Source organism: Leptosomus discolor, chromosome 1, assembly GCF_034619465.1.
Source record: "Leptosomus discolor isolate bLepDis1 chromosome 1, bLepDis1.hap2, whole genome shotgun sequence".
NCBI classification, from domain to species: Eukaryota; Metazoa; Chordata; class Aves; order Leptosomiformes; family Leptosomidae; genus Leptosomus; species Leptosomus discolor.
Window position 1 is genome coordinate 179,742,756 of NC_141391.1, and position 21,819 is coordinate 179,764,574.

Here is a 21,819-nt window from a genome sequence, read left to right on the forward strand (position 1 = left end):
TGTATGCCTAGGGCATGATTTCAGATGAGAAAGTTTTAATAGCAGCAGTGAGCCTTAAAAACTTAATCCTTGTTAGCGACCTCTTTGTATTTCTCACCAAAACTGTTTTGAAGCTTCAGTTATAATGTGGCACACTCATTTTTCTTACTAATTTTCGGAAAGTGCAGAAATCCTGCACGAAAGAATCCAAAACACGGAGTAGGATTTCAAATTCCAAGATCGCATCTGTGAATAGCTCTCCAAAATCACAAGAGCTCCCAGAAGATCTTTTTGCTGCTGATACGCTTACCTTGGTGTCTGCGAAGTGTCAGTCTTACGGTGCTACCTCACTTTTGCGCGAAGAATTCTGCGTACCTGTTGCTTGTGACAGGATTTTCTTTACCTGTCACTAGAGGGCAACACAGCCACTCACATCGTTACACCACCCCGCTATACACCCCAGCAACAGATCCACGGGTGCGGATTTCGCGTCAAAATTTGCATTTTTTTTCTCTATAAACCCCATGCTCAGGTGTTAGCTTTAATAGTTGCTTGTTGCATACTTTTGAATGGGCAATCCGGAATGACACTGAGAGGACAACAATTAATGCTGTTTACAGCAGTAGGACTTCTCTGTTTATCTCACATCCTCATAGGAGTCATTGTCCACTGCAGTGCTGAGAACAATAACTGATTTTGAACAACTGATGCCAATGGGAGATTTATCACTGACTGAATTTCATACAGAATTTGTTCTTTGGTACTGACTTTTACCCACAACTGCACATACCAGAATACTATTTGCTCAGGTTGGATTAAACTGACCTTCTGAAAAGCAATTCAAAAGTAGCAGGTACCTTTGAGTTTTGTGCAGGCTGGAGGGGGAAAAAAAAAAAAAAAAAAAAAAAGTTTTGATTCTGTCACATGTAACTCAAATATTGCCAAACAGCCTGACTTGTCTTAACTTGCAAGCACTTGGCGTGGAAACAATCTATCATTTTGAACATTCCTAAGTACAGTAATGTGCTCATTTAACCATGACTATGTTGGCTACATTAAAGGTGTAACTTCCAAAGGAGATAACGCCGTGTGATTACCTAGTATCAAAGGTGGGTTTAATCATTTCACTGAGATCAAGTTTTTACAGCCCCCTATGATTTTTACCATGTTGCCAACACCCTACTCTGTCTTGGAGTCAGAGTTCTCTGATTTCATGTGATTATCTTGGGACAGTTTCCAAGTATATATAAGTTGGATTACCACCTAAGGATATTTTCTTCCCTGCTTACTCAAGCAGTGTCTCCAGATGACCTTCCAAGGAGCCTATAAATATATATATATATTCAAGCCTCACACGTGAAGCCCACATACTTGACTCCTGCCTCCTGCTTCTCTGCAGACATTTGCAGTGTGACTCCACAGTTTCTCTCCCATTCCATGTAGCAAATGCAAGTAACTCTAGCCAGCTGTTAATTTATATATATATATATATATACAAGGTAAAAGACATCTATATTTAGGTCTTGCAAGAATTTACTTTTGTGATAGGTAAGAGAGAGTCTTGTCAAGTTGTGAGTTAAAATGTGGTGAAGTCAGATTATGGGAGAAAGGCTCCAGAGCTGTCCCCTCCCCCAAAATGCCACACTTGAAGGAACGCTATTCAACAGAAGCCTAATACATCTCTTCTAACCAAGTAGCCTTGTACATTGCATACATCCCTTGTCACATGTGATACGTAAGCCCCTCCCATGAACTAAGAATACTTGAGAGATCTGAACGTAGATATCTTACCAGCATTTTTAGAAGTATATGCTGCTGGTACATTGGGATATTACAGATAACTTGTTTTAAAGTACAGTTTGATTTTTTTTCTTAAAGCTTTGGGGTAAAAAAAAAAAAAAATCCTTTAAATTTAATGTTAACTTTTTACTTAACAAGAACTTTTTATTAAACACAGCGTCTTCTATTTCGAATGCAGGACTTGTTACTTGGAATTGGCTCATACGTTCCTCTCCTTCAACATCCTTTTTCTGGCATTGAGCAGCATGGCAAACTTCAGAAGGTGGTGAATGAAATCCTGCTACTGGTTATAATGAAAACTGCCATTTTTCTTTCTCAGGCAAATTATGCGTAATTTACGAATAGTTGTATTCTAACACTCAGCTATACCCACATCATATTTTAAAGGAAATTTAGATGCTATCCTAAATTTTGTTGCTGGAGGGCAGCTTCCCTTTTTCTCTCTTAGTCCTTTTCAATCTTAAAGACAATAAAAGGTGATGAAAAAGTCTTTGTGGTGAATCCCAAGACTAGGATATCCCCAAGGCAATGTGGTTAGAGCAAAACCAAGAAAAGCACTTAATTCTGTAGATATAATCCAGTCCTTCCAGTAAGTGAATACAAGCCTATTAAAAACTCATCTCAAAAAAAAAAAAAAAATGCTCGGCAGAGGTTTTGTTAGATTTGGGCAGATAAACTCTTGAGAGTCCCTCTGCATGCGGCAGGTTTTGTCGCTGGGCCCCAGCTGCTGACACCCTGAGCCCAGCACCAGGCGCTGAGGAAGAGCAGTGGTACGGACGGTACATGTCAGCCGGAGCCTTTAGACACCCCTCACCCTCTCTCCGGGAAGAAAAATGAGGTAAAACCAGCAAAGCCTCGCCAAAACGTGGCCGCGCCGTTTCCTCAGGACACCGCCCAGCAGTAGGGCCAGCCAGCGGGTCCGCGACGACATGCCAGACCCCTTTCCCTCCCCTCATGAGGGAAACGGAGGAGGAGGAGGAGGAGGAGGAGGAGGAGGAGGAGGAGGAGGAGGAGGAGGAGGGCTGCTTTCACCCCGAGGGGCTGCCGAGGGCAGCGGGGAAAGGCTGCGCTTCCCGCCGCCGCCGCGCTGACAGGAGCCCCGTCGCTCACAGGTAAGAGCCGCCGGCGAGGCGGGAAGGGAGAAGGGGAGGGGTGTGTGCGCCCCCCCCCTCCACCCATCCCTGCCCCTTGGGCGGGCCGAGGGGACCTGAGTGGATGGAGCCCGCGTCACTCAGGGACAGGGCGAGGCCGGCGACTGGGGATGGCGGCCCCCACCCGTCGTTGGGGCTCCAGTTGTGGAAGAGCGGCGGCACCATGCGGGCGGTCGGCGGGGTAGGGCGGGGGAAGGCACCTGCTCCCCGTGAGGGGAGGCGGGCTGAGGCGGGAGGGCTCCCGCCGCGGGCTTGTCGCTGCCCCGGCTCTGCCGCCGCCGAATGGCGGCGGCAGAGCCGGGGCAGCGACAAGCCCGGCGACGGTTTGGTTCATCCGTTTCTTTCTAGGACGTGGTGGGCATCCTCTGCTTGGTTTCTGTGGCGGCCTCGTTGGATTTCAAGTACCACCACGCCGAGGAGCTGGAGGCGTACCTGAAGGGGGTTCACGCCGCGTACCCCTCCCTCACCCACTTGCACAGCATCGGGCGCTCGGTGGAAGGTAAGGGGGGGGGGGTGTGGTGTGAGGGCGGGGAGGAAGGTGGCGAAGCGAAGGTTTGCTGTTTCGATTTAAAACTGGGACAAGCGTGGCGGGGAAAGGTGGCGGCGGTGGTGTTTCGGGCGCTCTTGCTGGCGCGGGGCTGCTCTGACCGCAAGCTCCGGGTGCTTCTGCTTCAATCCCTGGGAAGTTTCCTCATCCTCTTGCTTACGCGTGAATAACAAACTCTGGTGACACGTCTGACGCTTCAGCTAGGGTAGAAGTTCTCCCGACGCCCAGTTTTTTGGAGAATTGGAAACCCCCTGAGTGGCAATTTCAGAAACAGGGCTGTCTTATAGAGAGCTTTAAAGTGTGCGGTACCCCGTTTGCCAAGTGTCCATTCTAGGTGGGGCTGTAGTAGGAGTGTGTGTTTTCTAACTTGTGGCTGTCTTAAAAATATCTTCTCTTTTGGCTTTACCTATTATTCCAGTAAATCTAGACTGACTAGAAAAAGCATTTCAAATTTCATGATGATAAAAGGTCTTGTGCTTTAAATGGAGAATGGGATTTCAGTCTCAAACCCTACAGGAAAATATACTGAAATCAATAATCACCTTTCTGGCCTTACATAGATACTTGAATTCACCTCCCTGTGATTGATACTTTCTTACAATAGACTTACAGGAAAAAAAAAACCCAAACTTTTTCATTTGTTTAAAGAGATTAGAAAGTTTAGTGTTTATTAACATATAAATACTTTAATGTAGTTTTAATCAAAAAACCCTTTAGGTTTCAGTTCAGAAAATTAGATCACTTTGATCTAATTCTCACACAGAGTTAATTCTTTAGAAACATCATCTGTTCCTCTAATTCCATTTTATACCACTGAAAGGAGACAGTTGTAGCATCTATTATCAAATCTATGCTTGTGTTTAAAAAAAAAAAAATTCTACAACTTTCTGAGTAGATAATCATGAAGAACGCTGGTATTTTCTTTTCGTAGCTCCTTTCTTGTGTTACCATGTGTGTCTTCAAATTTTTTAAATATACTTGTATTTGTCTGGGACATAAATTTTGGTTGAAAAGAGGGCTCTGTTTCAGAGAGATATCAAACAGCTGTCATGTTGCTACGGATATGTCATCTTGTTTCTGTGCATATCTGCACTCATTTTTTAGGAAGTCTTGTAGGAAGGCTCACCCTAGACAAGGAATCTTAAAGTTAGTTAAACTGTGTTCTTGGTTTCGTCAAAAGCAGTATCATACTGGATTATGTTATTCATCCACACAAGAGAAAGCTAGTCCCTTTAAGTACAGTTCCCTCCAGTACAAACTACCTATTAGCCACATCTTCCTTCTCCTACCTTGAGGGGCTTAGCTTAGTGACATCAAAATGTTGCATTTTAATGATAGGACTAGATACTGACTTCTCTGATGTGAAGTCTACTGGCTTATCTTTGTGCAGGTAGAACAAAACCTTTCATCCAACCTGTGAGACTGAAATCTTGGCTTTTACATATCTAGACATCTGAAAGTTGGTAACATGAAGTGTTTGACTTGTCTGAGTTCCATTAGCATGAAAACTGGAAATGCACCATCTCTGTGATTGAGCAATGCACTGAAACTTTATTCAGAGTTTGGTATATTGCCTTCTGCTTTGCCAAACTGCATGAGAAAAGAGACTTGCGTGGGCTCTCCCTTGTTCTGCCAGCTACATGTCATGATTCACAAGCACTTCATCAGTTACGCTTTTTGCGTGTCCTGTGTGCCTGCAGTATTCCCCTGCATGGAGTAGGTGGGCAGTGGAAACTTTCTCAGTGCCATGTAAAGCAGAATGGCAGTGAAAATTGTTCAGTGCTTCTCTATTAATTTCTTTTTTCTAAATGTTAAGAGATTTGTACCTCTTAGGAAATGTGCCTTTAGAGTCCCCTGAAATATGGTAGAGGATGGAACAGAATTAGGGTGTCTTTTTTTTTTTTTTTTTTCCCCTCATACTAAAAGCAAGTTCTGTGACAACAGTTGTTAATATAATTTTTGTGAAAATGAAGTTTCAATGTGCATGCACTTACTTGTGTGGGTTACTAGTGTTGTCCCACTACTAATTAGCTAAACTGTGACAGCAAAATGTACTTATTGATGATGAGAAACGAATTTAAATATTTTAAAATTGAGGTCAATGCAATGTAGTAACTTTTCTATCAAGCTGTTGACATTCCTGATACGGAAATTGTTGATAATGAATACAAAATCCTATGAATCGGAGTGGTAGCTGTAAAGCCAGCTGACGCAGTTTTACTGTTACCATGAATGGCTATTGTTCCCATGTTATTCTCAAGCCTAATCTAGGTTTTAGTCTAATTTTATCTAATAATCTAGTATTATATACTGCCATCTGTACTTGAGTTATGAAGAACGTGAAGCAAAGGCTTGACTTTTGGTTGGCATGTAGACTCGGAGCTCTGTGAGGGTCTAGAATCCGATCGTAGAAGCCCAGATGTGGACGGTGATAGGGACCTGTTTGTTACCACTGCAGAAAGTGATCGCATGTAGCTCTTTAATGGAAATATCTGGACACTCCTCATGCCAGAAGCCTCACATGCTTCAGGCAGATCATAAAGTAATTTAGGTCTGGGGGCCACCTAGTTTGAGCTCCTGTTCAAAGCAGGGCTAACTTGAAAGTTAGATTATGATGCTCAGGGCCCTCTCCACCCGAGTTTTGAATATCTGCAAGGGTGGAGATTCTGTGGGGTCTATGGGTACCTGATTCAGTGCTCAACTACCTTTGCTGTGGAAATGTTTTCTTGCATCCAATTAGAATTTCCATTGCTGTCAGTTGTTACCTGCCCTTTTTACCTCCAAGAGGTGTCTGGCTCTGTCTTCTCTGTAATATCCCTTTAGGTAGTGGAAGGTTGTAGCTGTTTCATCCTCCAGGCTAAACAAGCCAGCCTCTCCTCAGAGGTAGTGTGGTTATCTCGGTGGCCCTCTGCTGGACCTCCTCCAGTGTGGAAGTGGTGGTGTCTGTCTTGTGCTAGGAAACCCACAGGTGGACGTGGGACTCCAGGTGTAGCTTTACTAATGCTGAGTGGAGGGGAATAATAATTTCCCTCAAGCTGCTGGTTTATGTTATGTCTGATGCAGCCGAGCACACAGGTTACCTTTTCTGCTGCAAGAGCACACTGCTAACTCACATTTATCGTGTCCACCTGGACATTCCTCCCACACCCTGCAACCCCTAGGTTGCAGAGCCACAACCTAGCCCAGTCTGCAGCCTGTACAAGCATGAGGTTCTCTTCTTGGGCTGATAATCCCAGTATGATGTTCTTCCGTTCCAGGTGCAGGACTTTGCATTTGCCTTTGTCAAACTTCATGAGATTTCTTTTGAGAAATTCCTTCAGCTTGTCAAGGCCCCTCTGAATGGCAGCCCTGGCCCTGGTGAAGATATTAAACGGTATCAGTTCAGTACTGAGCCTTGAGGAATGCTGCTAATAATTTGCTGTCACTTGAACCACCAGTTGCTCAGTCCAGCCAGCTTCTGACCTCACTGTAGTCTACTCATTAATCCATATGTTTCCAGCTTGTTTACAAAGATAGTGTGAGGGTGACAGAGCAATGGAACAGGCTGTTCAGGGAGGTTGTGGAATCCCCATCCTTGGAAATACTCAAAAGCTGTCTGGACACAGATCTTGGCAACTGGCTATAGGTGTCCCTGCTTGAGCAGAGGAGAGTTGGACCATGTGACCTCCAGAGGTCACTTCCAACAGATTCTGTGGTTCTGTTGAAAGTGTTGCTAAGGTCAAGGCTAAAGAAATAGAGTGCTTTCCTCTCTCCCACTAAGCCAGTCATTTCTGCATAAAAGGTAAGCAGTCAAGTATGATTTGTCATGGATAAATTTGAAGTGAGATTTATGAAGTGTGTTTATTTGATGTATGTAGACTGTAACAGCAATGTACACAACAGAACTGGTACCAAAAGCCTCACTGGAAAACAAACTAAAGAATGCCCAGTGTGTCTTGCGGTGGTTTACATCACCATGTGGAAATTCACCGCCCCTCTGCCAGATTACTGGGAACACCTCTGCTAGATTACTGGGAAGAATGTGGACTGGCAATGGCCTGTTGAGTCTCCAGGTCTGTACATTCAGAAGCTGTGATATTTAATTATGCATCTCATCTGCTAAGCTATTATCCTTAAATGAGGGGAGAAGGGAGCTTAAAAAGATGTAGCCCATTGGTTGACAAAACTGAGTGTTACCTGTTTGGTCTAATTCAGTAGGTAACCTCAAATCCCTCAAGATTTGTAGGTGATTTATATGGTTGTGAGAAACCACATATGGTCTTATAAGCAGGCAGTCAGAGATGTGTGATGGCCTAGAAAAGACCTTGATTCTTTTATATTGTTTCAGATACCTTGTTGAATAAGCTCGTAAAAGATCTTTGGCAGGAGCTCTGTTTTCTAATAGGCACCACATCCAACCTCAGTACAGTATGTGCACTGTATAATAACAGAGGAGGGTGCAGAGCTGTGTCAGTCCATAGAATGGGACCTGGTGTAATCATATTAACCTGTCCTGCCTCATACCACCCCAGCAAAAAATAGACGGACTCTTCAGCAAGCAAATCTTGCAGTGTGCATTATCAAAAAGAAAATATTTGATGTATGAGTACAGTCTGTGGCTTTTCGTTGTTCAAGATACCATGCTGTTATTCTTTCTTTCTTGGCAGTGCTAGGTTAACGGTTGGACTCGATAATCTTAAAGGTCTTTTCCAACCTAAATTATTCAATGATTCTATGGTTTGAAAAGAAGATGAGGGTGGTGGAAGCAGACTTAAGGATTGTGATAGACCTGATGACCTTATTAGGAGAACAAAGGCAAGCAGCTGTTGAAAGAGCTGAGTGGCTTTTGTAGTAGGTCCACACTCGTTTTAAAATCTCTTTTCAGATACACTCTAGATTCAGAGGAAGTGATACCATGCCGATTGCAGCTTGTTTTAGATTTGGATTTTCTGGAGGCCAGTCTGCATTTTTAGGATTCCAGTCAAATTGGAACAATTGTAAACATCATCCTTAAGCCAGCTCCTGCTCACTGAGCGAAAAGTTGTGTATGGTTCAAGTACTTCTGTCTTTACCTAGTGAAGAGCCTCAGACTTGATTTACTAGATTAACATCTCTTTGGCAGATTGGAGGGACAAAAAGCAAAACAAAACAAATGGACCAGATTTTATTGTGGTTTCATTAGAAGTTTTCAGAAGTAGCTTCTTGCAAAAGAGCTGTCCTGAAAGCTTTTTTTGAGTGAGAACTAAGTGGTTTAATCATCCTATTCTTCTGCTTACTACTCAGTTGTACTCTCTGTTGCCCTTGGGCTAGCACAATCCATCCATTTATCTTAAGCATTTTGCTAACTTTCACTAGTCCACAAGAAAAATATCTCACTTGCTAGCATTCTGCTGTCGCTGCTGTATAGCAGAGAGGCTGAAGCATACGTTGGCGGCTGTGTTTGCTTGGGATGGGTTTTAAAGTTCATGCAGGACTTCCACGTGGCTGTGTGCATAGAGGATAACTAGGTACTACAGGGAGGGTGTGCTCTGCAGGGCTCCCAGCAGGCCAGGTTTTTCAGTGCCTGCTGGAGCTCATCGTGTCTCCCTCCTGCCCACATTCATGGGTTTACCTCCTCGGAAAACAGAAGGGAATGGCACATGCCCAGGTTTCCATCTGATAAGCAGCTGTGACTTCATGAAAGGGTGCACTAGGGATCAGAATTCAGTAGTGCAGTGGGAGCCGTGTGCTTGCCTGGTAAGAGGGTTAATAGAGAACCCAGGCAGTTAACCTGTCCCTGACACCATTGTGCGCAAACATCAGTGGAACGTGTGCCCAAGGTATGCCAGGGATCAGTTAAAATTTTCTGTCTTTTCTGATACAGCATGATTGATACTTTTAGGCATTTATGGGTGGCTACTGAACAGGGGAGTGTGAACTTCAGGTCCATTGCACCGCAGCAAAAATATTTAATAATAAAAGACCAGGTATTGTGCTTGCCTAGTCTATATATTGATAGTCTGTGCATGGAGCTGAAAAATGATATCTACCTGGGGAAAAACAGGAAGTTATTTTCAGACGTTTCTTGTGATTCAGTGTGGAAGGAGCCTGGATTACTACCATCAGTAGTAAAATGCGCTGTAAATTTTGTTGAATTTACATTAGAAGCACTTATATTCTGGATGGTTTTACTTTGTTTAAAGTACTAGCAAACAAGTTTTACTGCTGGAGAAAACAAAACTGAAATATGTATCCATAAAATGTTTGTACTCTACTGGCATTGTTCCTGTCAGGTTAGTTTCAGGGGTCCTGTCACTGTACAAAAATAGAATGAGGAGCTTATACATAGCCCAGTGTACTTTGAGGTAAGTTTCTCAGCATTACCCATTATTAAAAGTTTGTGCAAACTAAACATGAGTACCAGTCCATTTAAAAAGAAGGAAAAGAAAAAAAAAAAAAAAAAAGTGATAAAGATGATTCTCTTTGTCCTGAAAATAAATTGTATGGAAGAAAATCCCCAGGAAACACGCTGTCTTTAAAGAGAATATTGCAATTATTTTTTTCTGTGGTTATATGATGTGAGGTATGTTTGTGTAGAAGAGCATTACCTTCTGTTTGTTCCATTTGAATGACTGCTGCAGACGGCTTTCCTCCTGTCTCCAATCATTGATAATGTCCCCCCTTCCCTTCCCTCCTCCTTATCTCCCACCCCACAAATTTCCTTAGTGAATTACAGGCTCATCGTGAAAGCATGGCATGTGTAGATAATATAAGCATTGAGATTTTCAGCGTTTAATTTTAGAAACAAGAATGAATGAGACATTTTCTACTCTGAGGGCATCATGTAAAGCACACTAGAGTCGCTTGGCTTAAGTTTGGAGATTAATTTAAAAGCGGGCATTCTAAAACTTATCATGATAGGTAAACTTTTACGTGTTCTTGCCTGCTTCTGTTCAGAAATTTTTTCCCCTTATATGCCACTTACTCTTGGTCTCTTGCTTCATACCCACCTTTATTCTAGTCTTTGTCAGTACTTGTGGCGTATAAATGTATGTTAACAAGATTCTAAGTAGGTTTATACATTCATTTTATTATTGAAAGGGTGTTGGGGTTCATGGATGGGCTTGATCATAACTGCCTTGTAAACTCTGTTTGCAGCGTATTATGTGAGTCACTATGATGGGAAGGGAAAAAAAACAGAGGAGGAGGAGGAGGACTGGCTCCTTCAGGGTTTATCTAAAGGCTAAACCATGACTTTAAAATCAAGAAGTATTAGCCTGTATTTTTAAAAATCTTCAGCTTCCAACTGAGCTTTACTCTAAACCATGTGCTTACATAGACCTCACCATTACTAAATTAACTTTAACTTCTAAGTCCATTTGCTCTAACTGAAGCTGAAAAGTCTTTAAATATGGAAATGTAATTCTATATTTCATCTGACTGCATCCTCTAGCAATGTAGTTAGCAGAATTAGTTTTAAATGTGAATACTGCCTATGTCTACTTGTAGGAGAAAAGCCATGGCGCTTCTACCCTCTGCAATAGTAGTCTGACTTGTTGCGGTCGAGGGGGACAAAGCAACAAGACAACAAACCTTTTTGAAAGCCTGTTAGTACAAAAGCCTTTATTGCTCTCTTTCTCTGTTCATTTATACTCTCTTTCCCCTTAGCTTTCCCAGACGTGTCTCCTTCTAATTGGTTCAAAGTTGTTATACAAGCTTAATCGTTTGTTATTTGCACAGTTCATTATAACTCAGCTCTTCTGCCAGAAGGACATGTACGCCTTGTCTTATGGTCGACACTTTCTCAGAACTTGCTTGTCTTGCAGCTGCAGCTCTTTTTGCTCCTTTTTTTTCTCTCACGGGTAGACTGGAATCCTCTCAAGGTCAAAGTCGTCCTGTCCAGGGGCCTCAGTCCAGCTGAGATCCCCCACACTGACTACCTTAACCTGACACAGGTAGTTTGTGTGCAATCAGTCCTCTGCTAGCCAAGTACTAAGATTTTGCCTGATGATAACACAACTTAACATTGCTTTCCTGTCAGTATGGCTATGCATTTTACACAAATAACTTGTAAAAAGCACGTAACTCGGTCAGCGCCGGATGTTTAAAAGATTGTTAAGATGTTACTCTGAGATTCAGTCACTGACTCAGAGCACGTTCCTTGCAGGGAAGGTAAAATAATTTGCTTAAATCTTCTCTTTTGTTATGCTTGCTGTGAATTGGTCAATCACCTTTGTCCTGCCTTCTGTGCTATTTCCTACACCTATAATAATAATAATGGAAATGTATGTATGTATTTGTGTGTGTTGTGCAGTTTTCTTCCACATACATGCATGTGCACAGACAAATGAAACTTAAATACAGTTCTTGAGAAAATCTTGTGGGAAGGCTTTTTTTTTCCTGTGAAACCTGCTGTATCAGAGATTCTTGCCTCAGCCTAAAAAAAAAAAAAAAAAGATTTTCAAACAATTGTTTGAAGGGAACTTATCCTAGTAACATAGATTAAACACTTCTGGTATAAAACCTGTTATCTAGTACTGGAATCTTTATGTTGTAACTTTGAAATGGGAAGAGCTGATCTATTTAGAAATAGTCCACTGCTCCTGTGAGCAGCATTTATTTAAAACCAGTGTCGTGGGAAGAATCTCCTTTCCTGCCTCCTCCCTGCTCCTTGCTTTGTAGTTGTCTAGTTGCAATATATATTTGTCAGACTGTTCTTTGGAGCAGTAAAGGTCTTAAGCCTGCAGCCATCCTGTTTTCCCTCAGCAGGACTTTGCAGCTTTCCATGTTTGTTTATCCGTAGACCGAATTGACAGCTGGATATGGTAATTCACACCACTGAAGTTAGCAATGCTGGGGAGCTTGTGTAATGTCGAATCAGCAATTGCAGTCGATGGGTGCAGTTTCAATTCTTGTCGATCTCCATATCCTTTAGCTGGTGTTAAGAAAGTAAGTAGAAGATGTTTTAGAAAAACAAGCAAGCACAAAACCACAGAGTTAAGGATACTAAGAACGGTGCACAATAGACAGATAGATTACTGGGGCTTTTCCCCCTTATTTCTTGTAGGATTCTTCTTTTTGGAGTATTGTAAATAAATTTTTAGCCATGTAAATAAGAGACCTCGAAACATGGACTGAGATCATTTGTATAGCTTGTAACTATACTGAAAATTTAATTTATGGTCTGCTGATTGCAAGGGGCAAATTAAACGTGCATTCTTACTTCAAGTTACTTTCTATATGTAACTCAGTGTTGACTTACAGTGGTCCTAAGTAAGTATTCGTTTCCTCAGACTGCTTTTTTTCAGATGCTTTAGAGTAGCGCAAGAAGATAAAGAGATTCTCCAATAAAGAAAAAAAGAGAAAACATAACCATTAATGAAGAGGTGGCCTTCACTTGAGGGTCTTCTGCCACCAAATTAGGGGTCTCTATTAGCCTGACACAGCCTACATTTGCTGGTCTTTGGGTCATGCTACAGGGCCTGTATTTCCCTAGAAGTAGGGAAAATGGAGTGAATATTGATGTTAATGATCAGTGATGTGGGTTGAATCGCCCTTTCAGTACAATGTTGTTAATTTTTAAACGAATTCTAATCACAGACTTGCCAAAAAATAAGTAAAACTCTTACCCTATGCCTGTGTTTTACCCAGATGGTCAGTCTGTCTGCATTCTCCTCTTAAGGAGAGCACAGTAACACATCACTCCTACCCTGCTTCAGGGGATGAAGCTTTTCAGCAGAAAAGTGTTTCTAGTAGCTTTTTATTCACATCCCATAAAAGGAGAAAAGCAGTGTACCTTGCATCCCTTCTGGATGGCCTTTCTTCCTAGGACCTCTGGCTGTAGATCCTTAGAGCTACCAATGTTGCTGATTCTTGGGGCTGCCTAATTAAAGCTTTACTGTATGTAACTATGGTATGGCCTTTATGTTCAGCTAGTTCACATAAGCACAAATGGAGACCTACTCATAATATATTTATTAGTTGATAGGCAAGATGAGACTTCTTACCCTGAAGCATTTGTTCCTTAGGCGGTTGTTCCATGTGTTATTTTGCATAGGAGAGAGATCTAGATTTATTTTTTTTTTTAAGGCTGGGTTTTTTTCTTTGAATGAAAGCTGGGCATGCGCATAATTGCTAGTTTTGCTTTCATAACTTTTTATGAATTAGTTACTACTGGAGATGGAAACAAGTCATGTGTAGGGCTGGCTGTAGCTCTGTTCCCCTCCCAGCTGAGATATTAACCTCCCTGTAAACTGTTCCACTTCTGGCACAGTGACTTTTATAATCTATACACTGGTTTAGATGTGAGGAGAAGGTTAGAGGATGCTTCTAAGCAGATGATTGCAGCTTGATGTCTAGGGCTTACTTGTTATGGGAAAGGTCAGTTCATGGCAGTTGGAGTTATTTAATGAAATGACTGTAGCTGCTGCATAACATGCTGGGCTCACAGTGGATTTAGGACAGTTGAGTTACATTTCCTGTTTGTTGTTCCCAATGTGTTCTATGTCTGTGGGTCTTGCAGTTACCTGGGGCATTTAAGCAGAGCTTCAGCAGGTCTGCACAAGTAACATTTATCCTAAAGCCAAAATAAAAGTAAACTGTGCTCTCAATAAGAAATATAGTCCTACTGTGTCAGTTCAAAAGTCTAGTCTGGTCCAGTATTCTTTTTCCCAAGAACAGCTAGAGAAGGGTCTAGGAATAGGGTAGGCACAGAATGATACTTTCCCAGTGTGCACTTCTAGCAATGTGCAACCCGGCTGTTTCTGACAGCGTATTTCCTAATCGTGGTGGACCTAAAGTAGGTTAAAGTACAAAGCTTGCTTTGATGCACAGTTGCACCAGGCTGATCTCAAAATCCAAGCAGAAAGAAAGGCCACCAGGACATGTTTCTCAAAGAGACAAAGGACTGAGTTTCTCTGTTTGTAGGTAGTAACACTGCCTGAATTTTAGTTTCCTGCAGTGCCTGTTGCCTTTCCTAAAAGGCAGTCACTAGTGTTTCTAAGGAGACATTTTGTTACCCATTTTGCGAAAGCATCTGGAAGCAACTGGTCAAACTAATGTAGCTTGTTAACTGAACCAGAAACAGATGGTGATGATAAGGATTGGATTATTTTTTAAAAGTTTATCTTGCATTTTTTTCCCCCTCCAGCTAGTTTAAAAAAAAAAAAAAGGGGGGGGGGGGGGAGGGAAGTAGAAGGGGAAGCTGCTTACTGCATTTGTAGGACTTTGCTTGCCAGTGTTGGGATGTGTATTGTTTGGAGCTTCCTATTCTTGAAGCAAACATAATGTCTGGGATCTGCCGAGGATGTTTGCAGGGTATGCATAGCAAGTCTCTTGATTAGACATGTCAATGTACTGAAACTCTTAAGGTACACCAGTAACTTCTCAGCCATAGAGGAGCAACAACCTGTAATCTCCTCCTGGTTTTCTACTCCCTCTCTTGCCTTCAGGCAGCAGGAATAGTTTTGACCTTCTCTGCCTCTGGTGGTAAAAGGGTAGGCCAGAGAGAACTGTTGAATTGGGTTAAATTGCACTTAAAACCAAACCATACCCCTCCTTGTGCCTGGCTTGTGTTATACAGCAATTGCTACTCATGATGATCCCATGGTAACTTCTGCAAATGGGCAGCTTTACTTTCTTTTATGTATACAATAGCTTTTCTGAAAATTACTAGATGCATACAAGTTTCACGCCTTTCTGACAAAATAAAGCACACATTTTCAGAACTAGGTTTAGAAGCCCTGTGGCAATAGAAGCAAGAGTTGGTGAAAAGGAAAAATAGTCTGGTTTCTGGGAGTTAACATGCAACCAATCAGTGTAAATAGTGGGGAAAGCCTGTTCAGGCTAATTCTATGTGTCTGTGGTGGTCTCTTCTCAGTGAGTAATACTGAATAAGGTTAGTGTATATTAATTTAAAAACAGTTTTCCCCTCTGGATTGTTTATCTTTGGATTTTTAAAATTTATTTCTGGTTTTGTGTTCAAATAAACTATAAGGTGCTATTGTAGAAACTGCTCTGGATTGGCAATTTTTCCTGTTTTTTTTTGTTTTGTGTCTAAAGAGTGATTATGAGAACTGGAAATGGTACACTGAGATGAGTCATGTATATGTAGGAAAGAAAGAGTTGTCATTCTCATAGGATACAAGTCCTGTGGAAGTATCTAAAGCAGCTGTGGATCCAAAGCAACCAAAGATTTGTAAACCTTTAAGAAGATAAGCAAGCACATGAACCATGAACTGTTTTGACTCCCTTCCCTTCTCAAGTGCTTTGGTTACAAATAAACAGTACCTAGGGTTTTTTTAAAGCGTCATTGGTCATTCCTACAGTTCTGCGTATAAAGTACTGACTCTGAATTGGGTTGGCTGGTATAATCTCTGGAAGTGGATAGGTGCTTATTAAATAGCGGGAAAGTGTTACTTTTATTTAGTTTTTTTCCTCTTTAGAGAGAGAGAGGTAGCCTTATGCCTTTAAGAAGGGATACATGGGAAGAGACCAGAACTGTTAAGCTAAGCAGTGGCCCCAGCATAGTAACCATGTCACTGGTAGCGTGTCTCTTGCTGAAGCATTATGGTCCTTTGTGTCTCAAGAAATACCACAAATTGGCTGAGATGGGACTGTCTGTATTAGGACTTGGAAAGCTGACACGTGAAAATACAGAGCACAGCATTGTCCTAACACTTTGAAATAAAATTGAAAAATATTGCACAGGTACTGTACCAATTAGTTTGTCTTGCTGTTATCCTCAAACAAGTATTTGCTTCCTTATCAATGATTTTCACTCCTTCCAATAGCTTACTAAGAACAGTGTGGTTAGAGTAGTTCTTGGTAAGTATGGTCTCTCTTAGTCTCTCCATTAAGCAGGGTACTTGAGGAAACAAAACAAGTAGTAAAACCTTTACTTACCTCCCTGAATAAGAAGTGCTATCAGTTTGGGGCAGGGGAGAGTGGGGAGGTGGCCATGGTAGACCTGCAGTCTAATGTTACCTTGGGCTCTTTGGGGTTTGTTCTGCTTACCTAGGTAGCATGCTGAACATGGCCAGATATGCCTGGTTAATATATGTGATTGATCTGTATCTTTTTAAGCCTTCAAAATACCTTGAAGACTTTCTTATATTTAAAGTGCCCTAGCTCTTCTTGGGATGCCAACTTTGTTCATTACTAATGCTAATCCAGGCTGAGTCTTTAGGTAATCCTTTCTGTCTGTGAACTGTGAGAATAATAATATGCTGAAAGTTGAGGATAAACTCTCACAAAAGCATTTGATGTACTGCAGTTGTTCGTACAGATGTCTATCTGATCCCAGCTTCAGGTACATAGGTTATTCTAAGTATAAACTAGACATTTAGAGTGTCTGTTTTCTGAACAGACACAGCCTCCTTTTTTGGCTGATAACTTACAAAACTTATATCCCAGAGGATACATTTATATTACTTACCATAATCTGGCGGGTGCTTTATTCAACTGTCTGGCTAGACTAAACTCGCGTATTTGTTCATGTTTGTAAGGCTACTTCTGCAATGCTACTAGGTCAGTCATTCTGATTAAACATTTCTGGTTATATAAATAATGTGTGGTATCTCTAACTTTGTTAGAATCTGAATTGAGCCATGTGTGCTGTTGGGCAGTTCCCTTGGGGAAGACAAGTTCCAAAACAGAGTACCACAGGGCAAGGATGCTGCTGGGGCTTGCTTAGCAAAAGGGAATTGTTCATGAAGCCCTTCATTAGCTGTGGTAGTATTTTGCCAGAAGACAGTGTTGTCCCACTGTTATCATGGAGAAACTAATGCTTTGTCTTTGTATGGAAGCTTGAAAGTGCAATGCTAAGTTACACAAGCATTTAATGTCTTGGAATTTCCATCTTCTTGCTTATGTGTGTGCACATAGGTGTCAATCGTGCTTCTGTGTTATACACTGACAGTACTGAGCTTTGCAGGGAATACAAGTACAGATCAGAAGACTTAAAGGCAAAAAATGGTTTATGTTAGTACACAAACAGATTTACTGTGAATGTGATTTAACAGTTGAAGTGGTAAAGCTAGGATTGATTTCTTCATCTCTCTCTTCCTGCAAGATAAGAAACTTTATGTTTATGGTTCGACTTAGTTTCAGAAAATGTGTCAGATGCAGCTAGGAAGATACCCTGACTTAGTTCTGCAATGAAAAGAAAACTGTGAAGATGCCATAGTATTGTGCATGTTAACAATTAACCTAGATTTACACTGGTATTACAGGTAGCCAGTAAGGATGGAGTATCTCAAGATATTGCAGAATATGTTGCCAAATGCAGTTAGGGAGATGTTTCCAATATTACTATGCATGGATTAAAGTGGATTAAAGAGCGTATGAGAGATTGTGGGAATTGGGGTGTATCTACAGAAGAATTTATCAAGGAGTGACTCATGCCATCTTGTCTCCCCGCAATATTTTGTATAAGTAATGCAGATGCTGGTTATTTGCATCGTTTCTCTTTCTTCTGTCGAACCATAATTATGTAATGGTTGCTTTTGCAGTGGAAGCTGTTTTAAAAATCAGCTGGATGTTTATTTCACTGCTGTTACTTTGTGTTCTCATCATAGGATCTAGGCTGAGGCTCTTCTGCTTATACTGGAATTGAGCAGGATTGAGACAAGCTATGCCTAAGGCATAGCCACTACCCTCTTATGTTCTCATTGAACAAAACCCTGTCTATCTGGTCCCCCTTCTTATTTTGCACTGCTTTCATTTTTTTGCTTTGGGGGTGAGAAACATACATTTAATTTAAAAGTTTGTGTGGAGCACAATAGAATTCAGCCCTGATAGGGAGAGTTCTCAGGACTGTTGAAATACCAGTAGTCAATAACAATCTGAAGAATAATGATAAAGCTTTTAAGTTGTTTGCACTTTCTATTTAACTTTTCTATCTTTAGGCAAGGTGGCCTTGCTTACAGCTTATGGGTAATACACAAACCACTCTGATAATGTGCTACTTGGCCTGTAGAGTTTGTTGCCAAACATGGCGTAAGTAAGAGTAAAAATAAGTGCTTTTTAAGGGAGAGGATATGAAATAAATACAAAGAGAAATAAATTGTTGTGGCTTGTATCAAATCTCAAGAGTATATTTTTTGAGGACATCATTACTTAGATTTGGTATAATGTCATGTTGTCTTTTTTCATAATCTAGCTTTATGCATTTTATAGATAACGTAGATGGATCCAGGCAGATTCAGATCTGTGGCTTGGATTTAGACATTAAAAATCCAATTTTATAGCCAGTGTCAGAGCAAGTTTTGTATGCGCTATGTTCAGTGCTGTACTGTTCAAACAGGTATTCAGTCAGATCTGGAGCCAGAGTAAACTGGTTTTGACACTGTTTTCCACAACCTTCTCCTGGATAAACTGGTAAGATGCGGATTGGATAGGCAGCCTTCAAGATAGGTAGAAAACTGGCTAGCAGGCTGTATTCAGAGGGTGCTCATCAATGTTTTTCACTCAGGTTGTCAGCCTGTCACAAGTGAGGTCCCCAGGGATCGATACTGGACTCTACACTGTTCAACACCTTCATAAATTATCTGGACAATAGGATTGAAAGCACTGCCACCACATTTGCTGATGACACCAATCTGGGTGGTGAGGTGGACAAGTTAGAAGGGTGAACCATCTTAGAGAGACCTGGACAGGCTGGAAGAGTGGGCTGGCAAGAATGGTATGAAGTTTAACAAAGACAAATGCTAAGTCCTTCACCTGGAATAACCAAACAGCCCAGCACAGGCTGGGATCTGTGGGGCTGGGGAGCAGCCTTGCAGAAAGCGTCCTGGTGGAAACACAGAGCTGAACATGAGTCAGCAGTGTGATGCTGCAGCAACGAAGGCAAATTGGATCCTGGGCTGCATCCGTAGGGGCATTACTAGCAGTGATAAAGGCATGATCATCCCACACAGCGTGCTCAGGCTGCATCTGGAGTACTGTGTCCAGTTCTGGTACCCACGATTCAAGAAAGATGCAGACAGACTGGAGAGGGTCCAAAGGGTGGGCCATAAAGATCAAAGGGCAGGAGAACCTGCCCTGTGAGAAAAGACTAAAGGAGTTCAGGCTCGTCTACCTGGTGAAGAGAATGCTCAGGGGGAGAACCTCATCACAGGATTCTAGTACTTAAAGTGTGGCTACAAAGAGGACGGAGGCTTTGCCTTTGCAAGGAGCCATATGGAAAAAGACAAAGGGCAATGGATACAAGTTGCACTGGGGGAGGTTTCATCTCGGTGTAAGAAAGAAACTTTTTACAGTGAGAACAATCATTCACTGGAACAACTTCTCCAGGGCTGTGGTAGAGTCCCCATCACTGGAGGTTTTCAAGATGCAATTGGGCAGGGTGCTTAGTAATCTCACCTAGGCTCACTTTCTCATGAAAGGTTGGACCAGATGATCTTTTGAGGTACCTTCCAACCTGGGCTGTCCTGGTTTCCGTGTTTCTTGGACCTTGCATTCTAATGAGAATCAATTTTTCTTCCTCTTCTCTGTCCTGTGCCTTTCTAGGTAGGGACTGCTCCACATGGATCAGCAGTACTGCAGTTCCTACCTATGAAGTCAGTGTGCAACATATGGCCAGCCAAGGAGGACTATAGTCAGCCTATTGCTTTTTCTGGGTCAAAGTGGACATACATGCAGCCTTTTGAATCACTAGCCTAGCCTGGGTGGTACTGACAGTGGGACTGGTGCGTTGCCCAGTCATTTAACTTCATTTCCTAGCCATAACTTTCTTTGAAATGACTACAGTTCTTTTTCAGAAATGAAGCTATGAGAACAGAGTGAAGAAAAGTAGAAATAAATTTTCGAACAAAACAAACGAGGGAGTGCAATCCAGATGGCAACATCTACAAATGATTTGGTTTCTTTCCCACTCGATCTGGAGATCAAATTCAATTCTCTATCTTAATTCCCAGTTTTCATAGATCTGTTTAGAATACTGACACTGTGCCATGAACTGTGGCAATGCTAGAAAATTTAAAAAAGACTGCTCGTTCTACTAGAAGCTGTGTGGTCTGGCTGTGTTCCAATACAAGTCTTGTTACTTATCCTGAGACACCCGGTTAGAAACACACATTTGTCTTGATTACTTGAAATATAGTTCATTAATTAGTTGAAGTCAGCTCTGGTTTGGCAGTGAGAAATGGCTCAGTTATTTGAGCTGATACAGGTTCAGTTGATTCAAAGCATGGGAGGTAGCTTAGCTGTTCACTTCAGATACAAAACCAGAGTTATCTGGGCTTTACTGATTAAAGGAAACTTTATCTATATGCTGAATCTTTTTATATGCAGTAAATTACTACTGTATGGAAAGAAATCTGACATCATCCCTGATACGTACACTATCCAGTACTGCAGGCTGAGCAGACCCAGGAATTTATTTTAATTGTTAATGGTAGGTTTACTACTTCTCACAAGCTGGAAATGCCAGGAAGTAATTGGTGTCTCAGTTCATGGGAGTGTTTATAATTTAGATGGCCCTCACACAAACTGTAAACAGTCTAAACACTGATGCTGGAAAGACCAATTTAAATCAGTACTTAATCCTACTCTATACTTAGCTCTTTCTTGTGTTCCCATGAGTGCAATTCACAGTGGTAGCAGGAATGAGCACTGCTGATGGCAAGGCACTGGAGATCTCTTTGGAAAAAATCTGAAATCGGACTACAATATTATTTGTAGAAAGTCTTAAATGACAGAAATAACTATAGCATTGTAGCTACGCTTGGACTCTTGTTGCTTTAGTATATATAGTGCTGAATTGGTGCTAGTGCTGCTGTGGGGAAGTGGCTGGAGAACCTGGCACTGTTCTGCATCGGCTTGTGAGATGCTCCAGAAAGTCTGTATGTGATGGATGTGGATGGCGTCATTGCTGGTAGCTGGATTTGAAATAGCCCTTGTGATCTGCTTCCTTTCAAATAAAACCAGGGGCTAATCTTAATGTCTGGTTATTGGTGAAATAAGATGCATCATGTTCTAGGGACTACAGTATTTTTTGGCTGCTGTGATTGGTTGGTTATTTTATATATTAGATAATCATTATGTACAGAAGGGTAATATAAATATAGTAAATATATTGGTTAGCTTAGTGCAGGATCCGGATATTAAACCATATCACCTTCTAGGTCACTGCTTTGTGCTCGTATAGGAAACCATCGGGGATTTGAGGAAGCTAATGCTTTTAATGGGTACTTATTTCACTTGCTTTGAAAGGGCTTTTTACACATAATTCACTGAACCTGTTGGCTCTGAGATATTGGAGGGTTTGGAGGGGAGAAGGGCTAGGGTGGTGGGGACTGGTGGTTCTTTTTCTTTCTTTTTTGAAGAAGGATGTGCTTGAAAGCTAGCATCCCTGGTTTCTGCACTCTAACTTGCCTAGACTTA

At 41.7% G+C, this 21,819-nt stretch overlaps 1 protein-coding gene across 1 annotated transcript in view; it reads left to right on the plus strand.

Annotated features, from left to right (window-relative positions):
• Positions 1 to 2,994: 2,994 nt before the first annotated feature.
• The window catches only part of CPM (carboxypeptidase M), a 34,518-nt gene continuing 15,693 nt past the window's right edge, over positions 2,995 to 21,819 (plus strand). The window contains exons 1-3 of the mRNA XM_086471915.1: positions 2,995 to 3,116; positions 3,150 to 3,201; positions 3,279 to 3,429. Of these exons, the coding sequence (XP_086328041.1) occupies positions 2,995 to 3,116; positions 3,150 to 3,201; positions 3,279 to 3,429 (325 nt within the window). The remainder of the gene's footprint in view (positions 3,117 to 3,149; positions 3,202 to 3,278; positions 3,430 to 21,819) is intronic.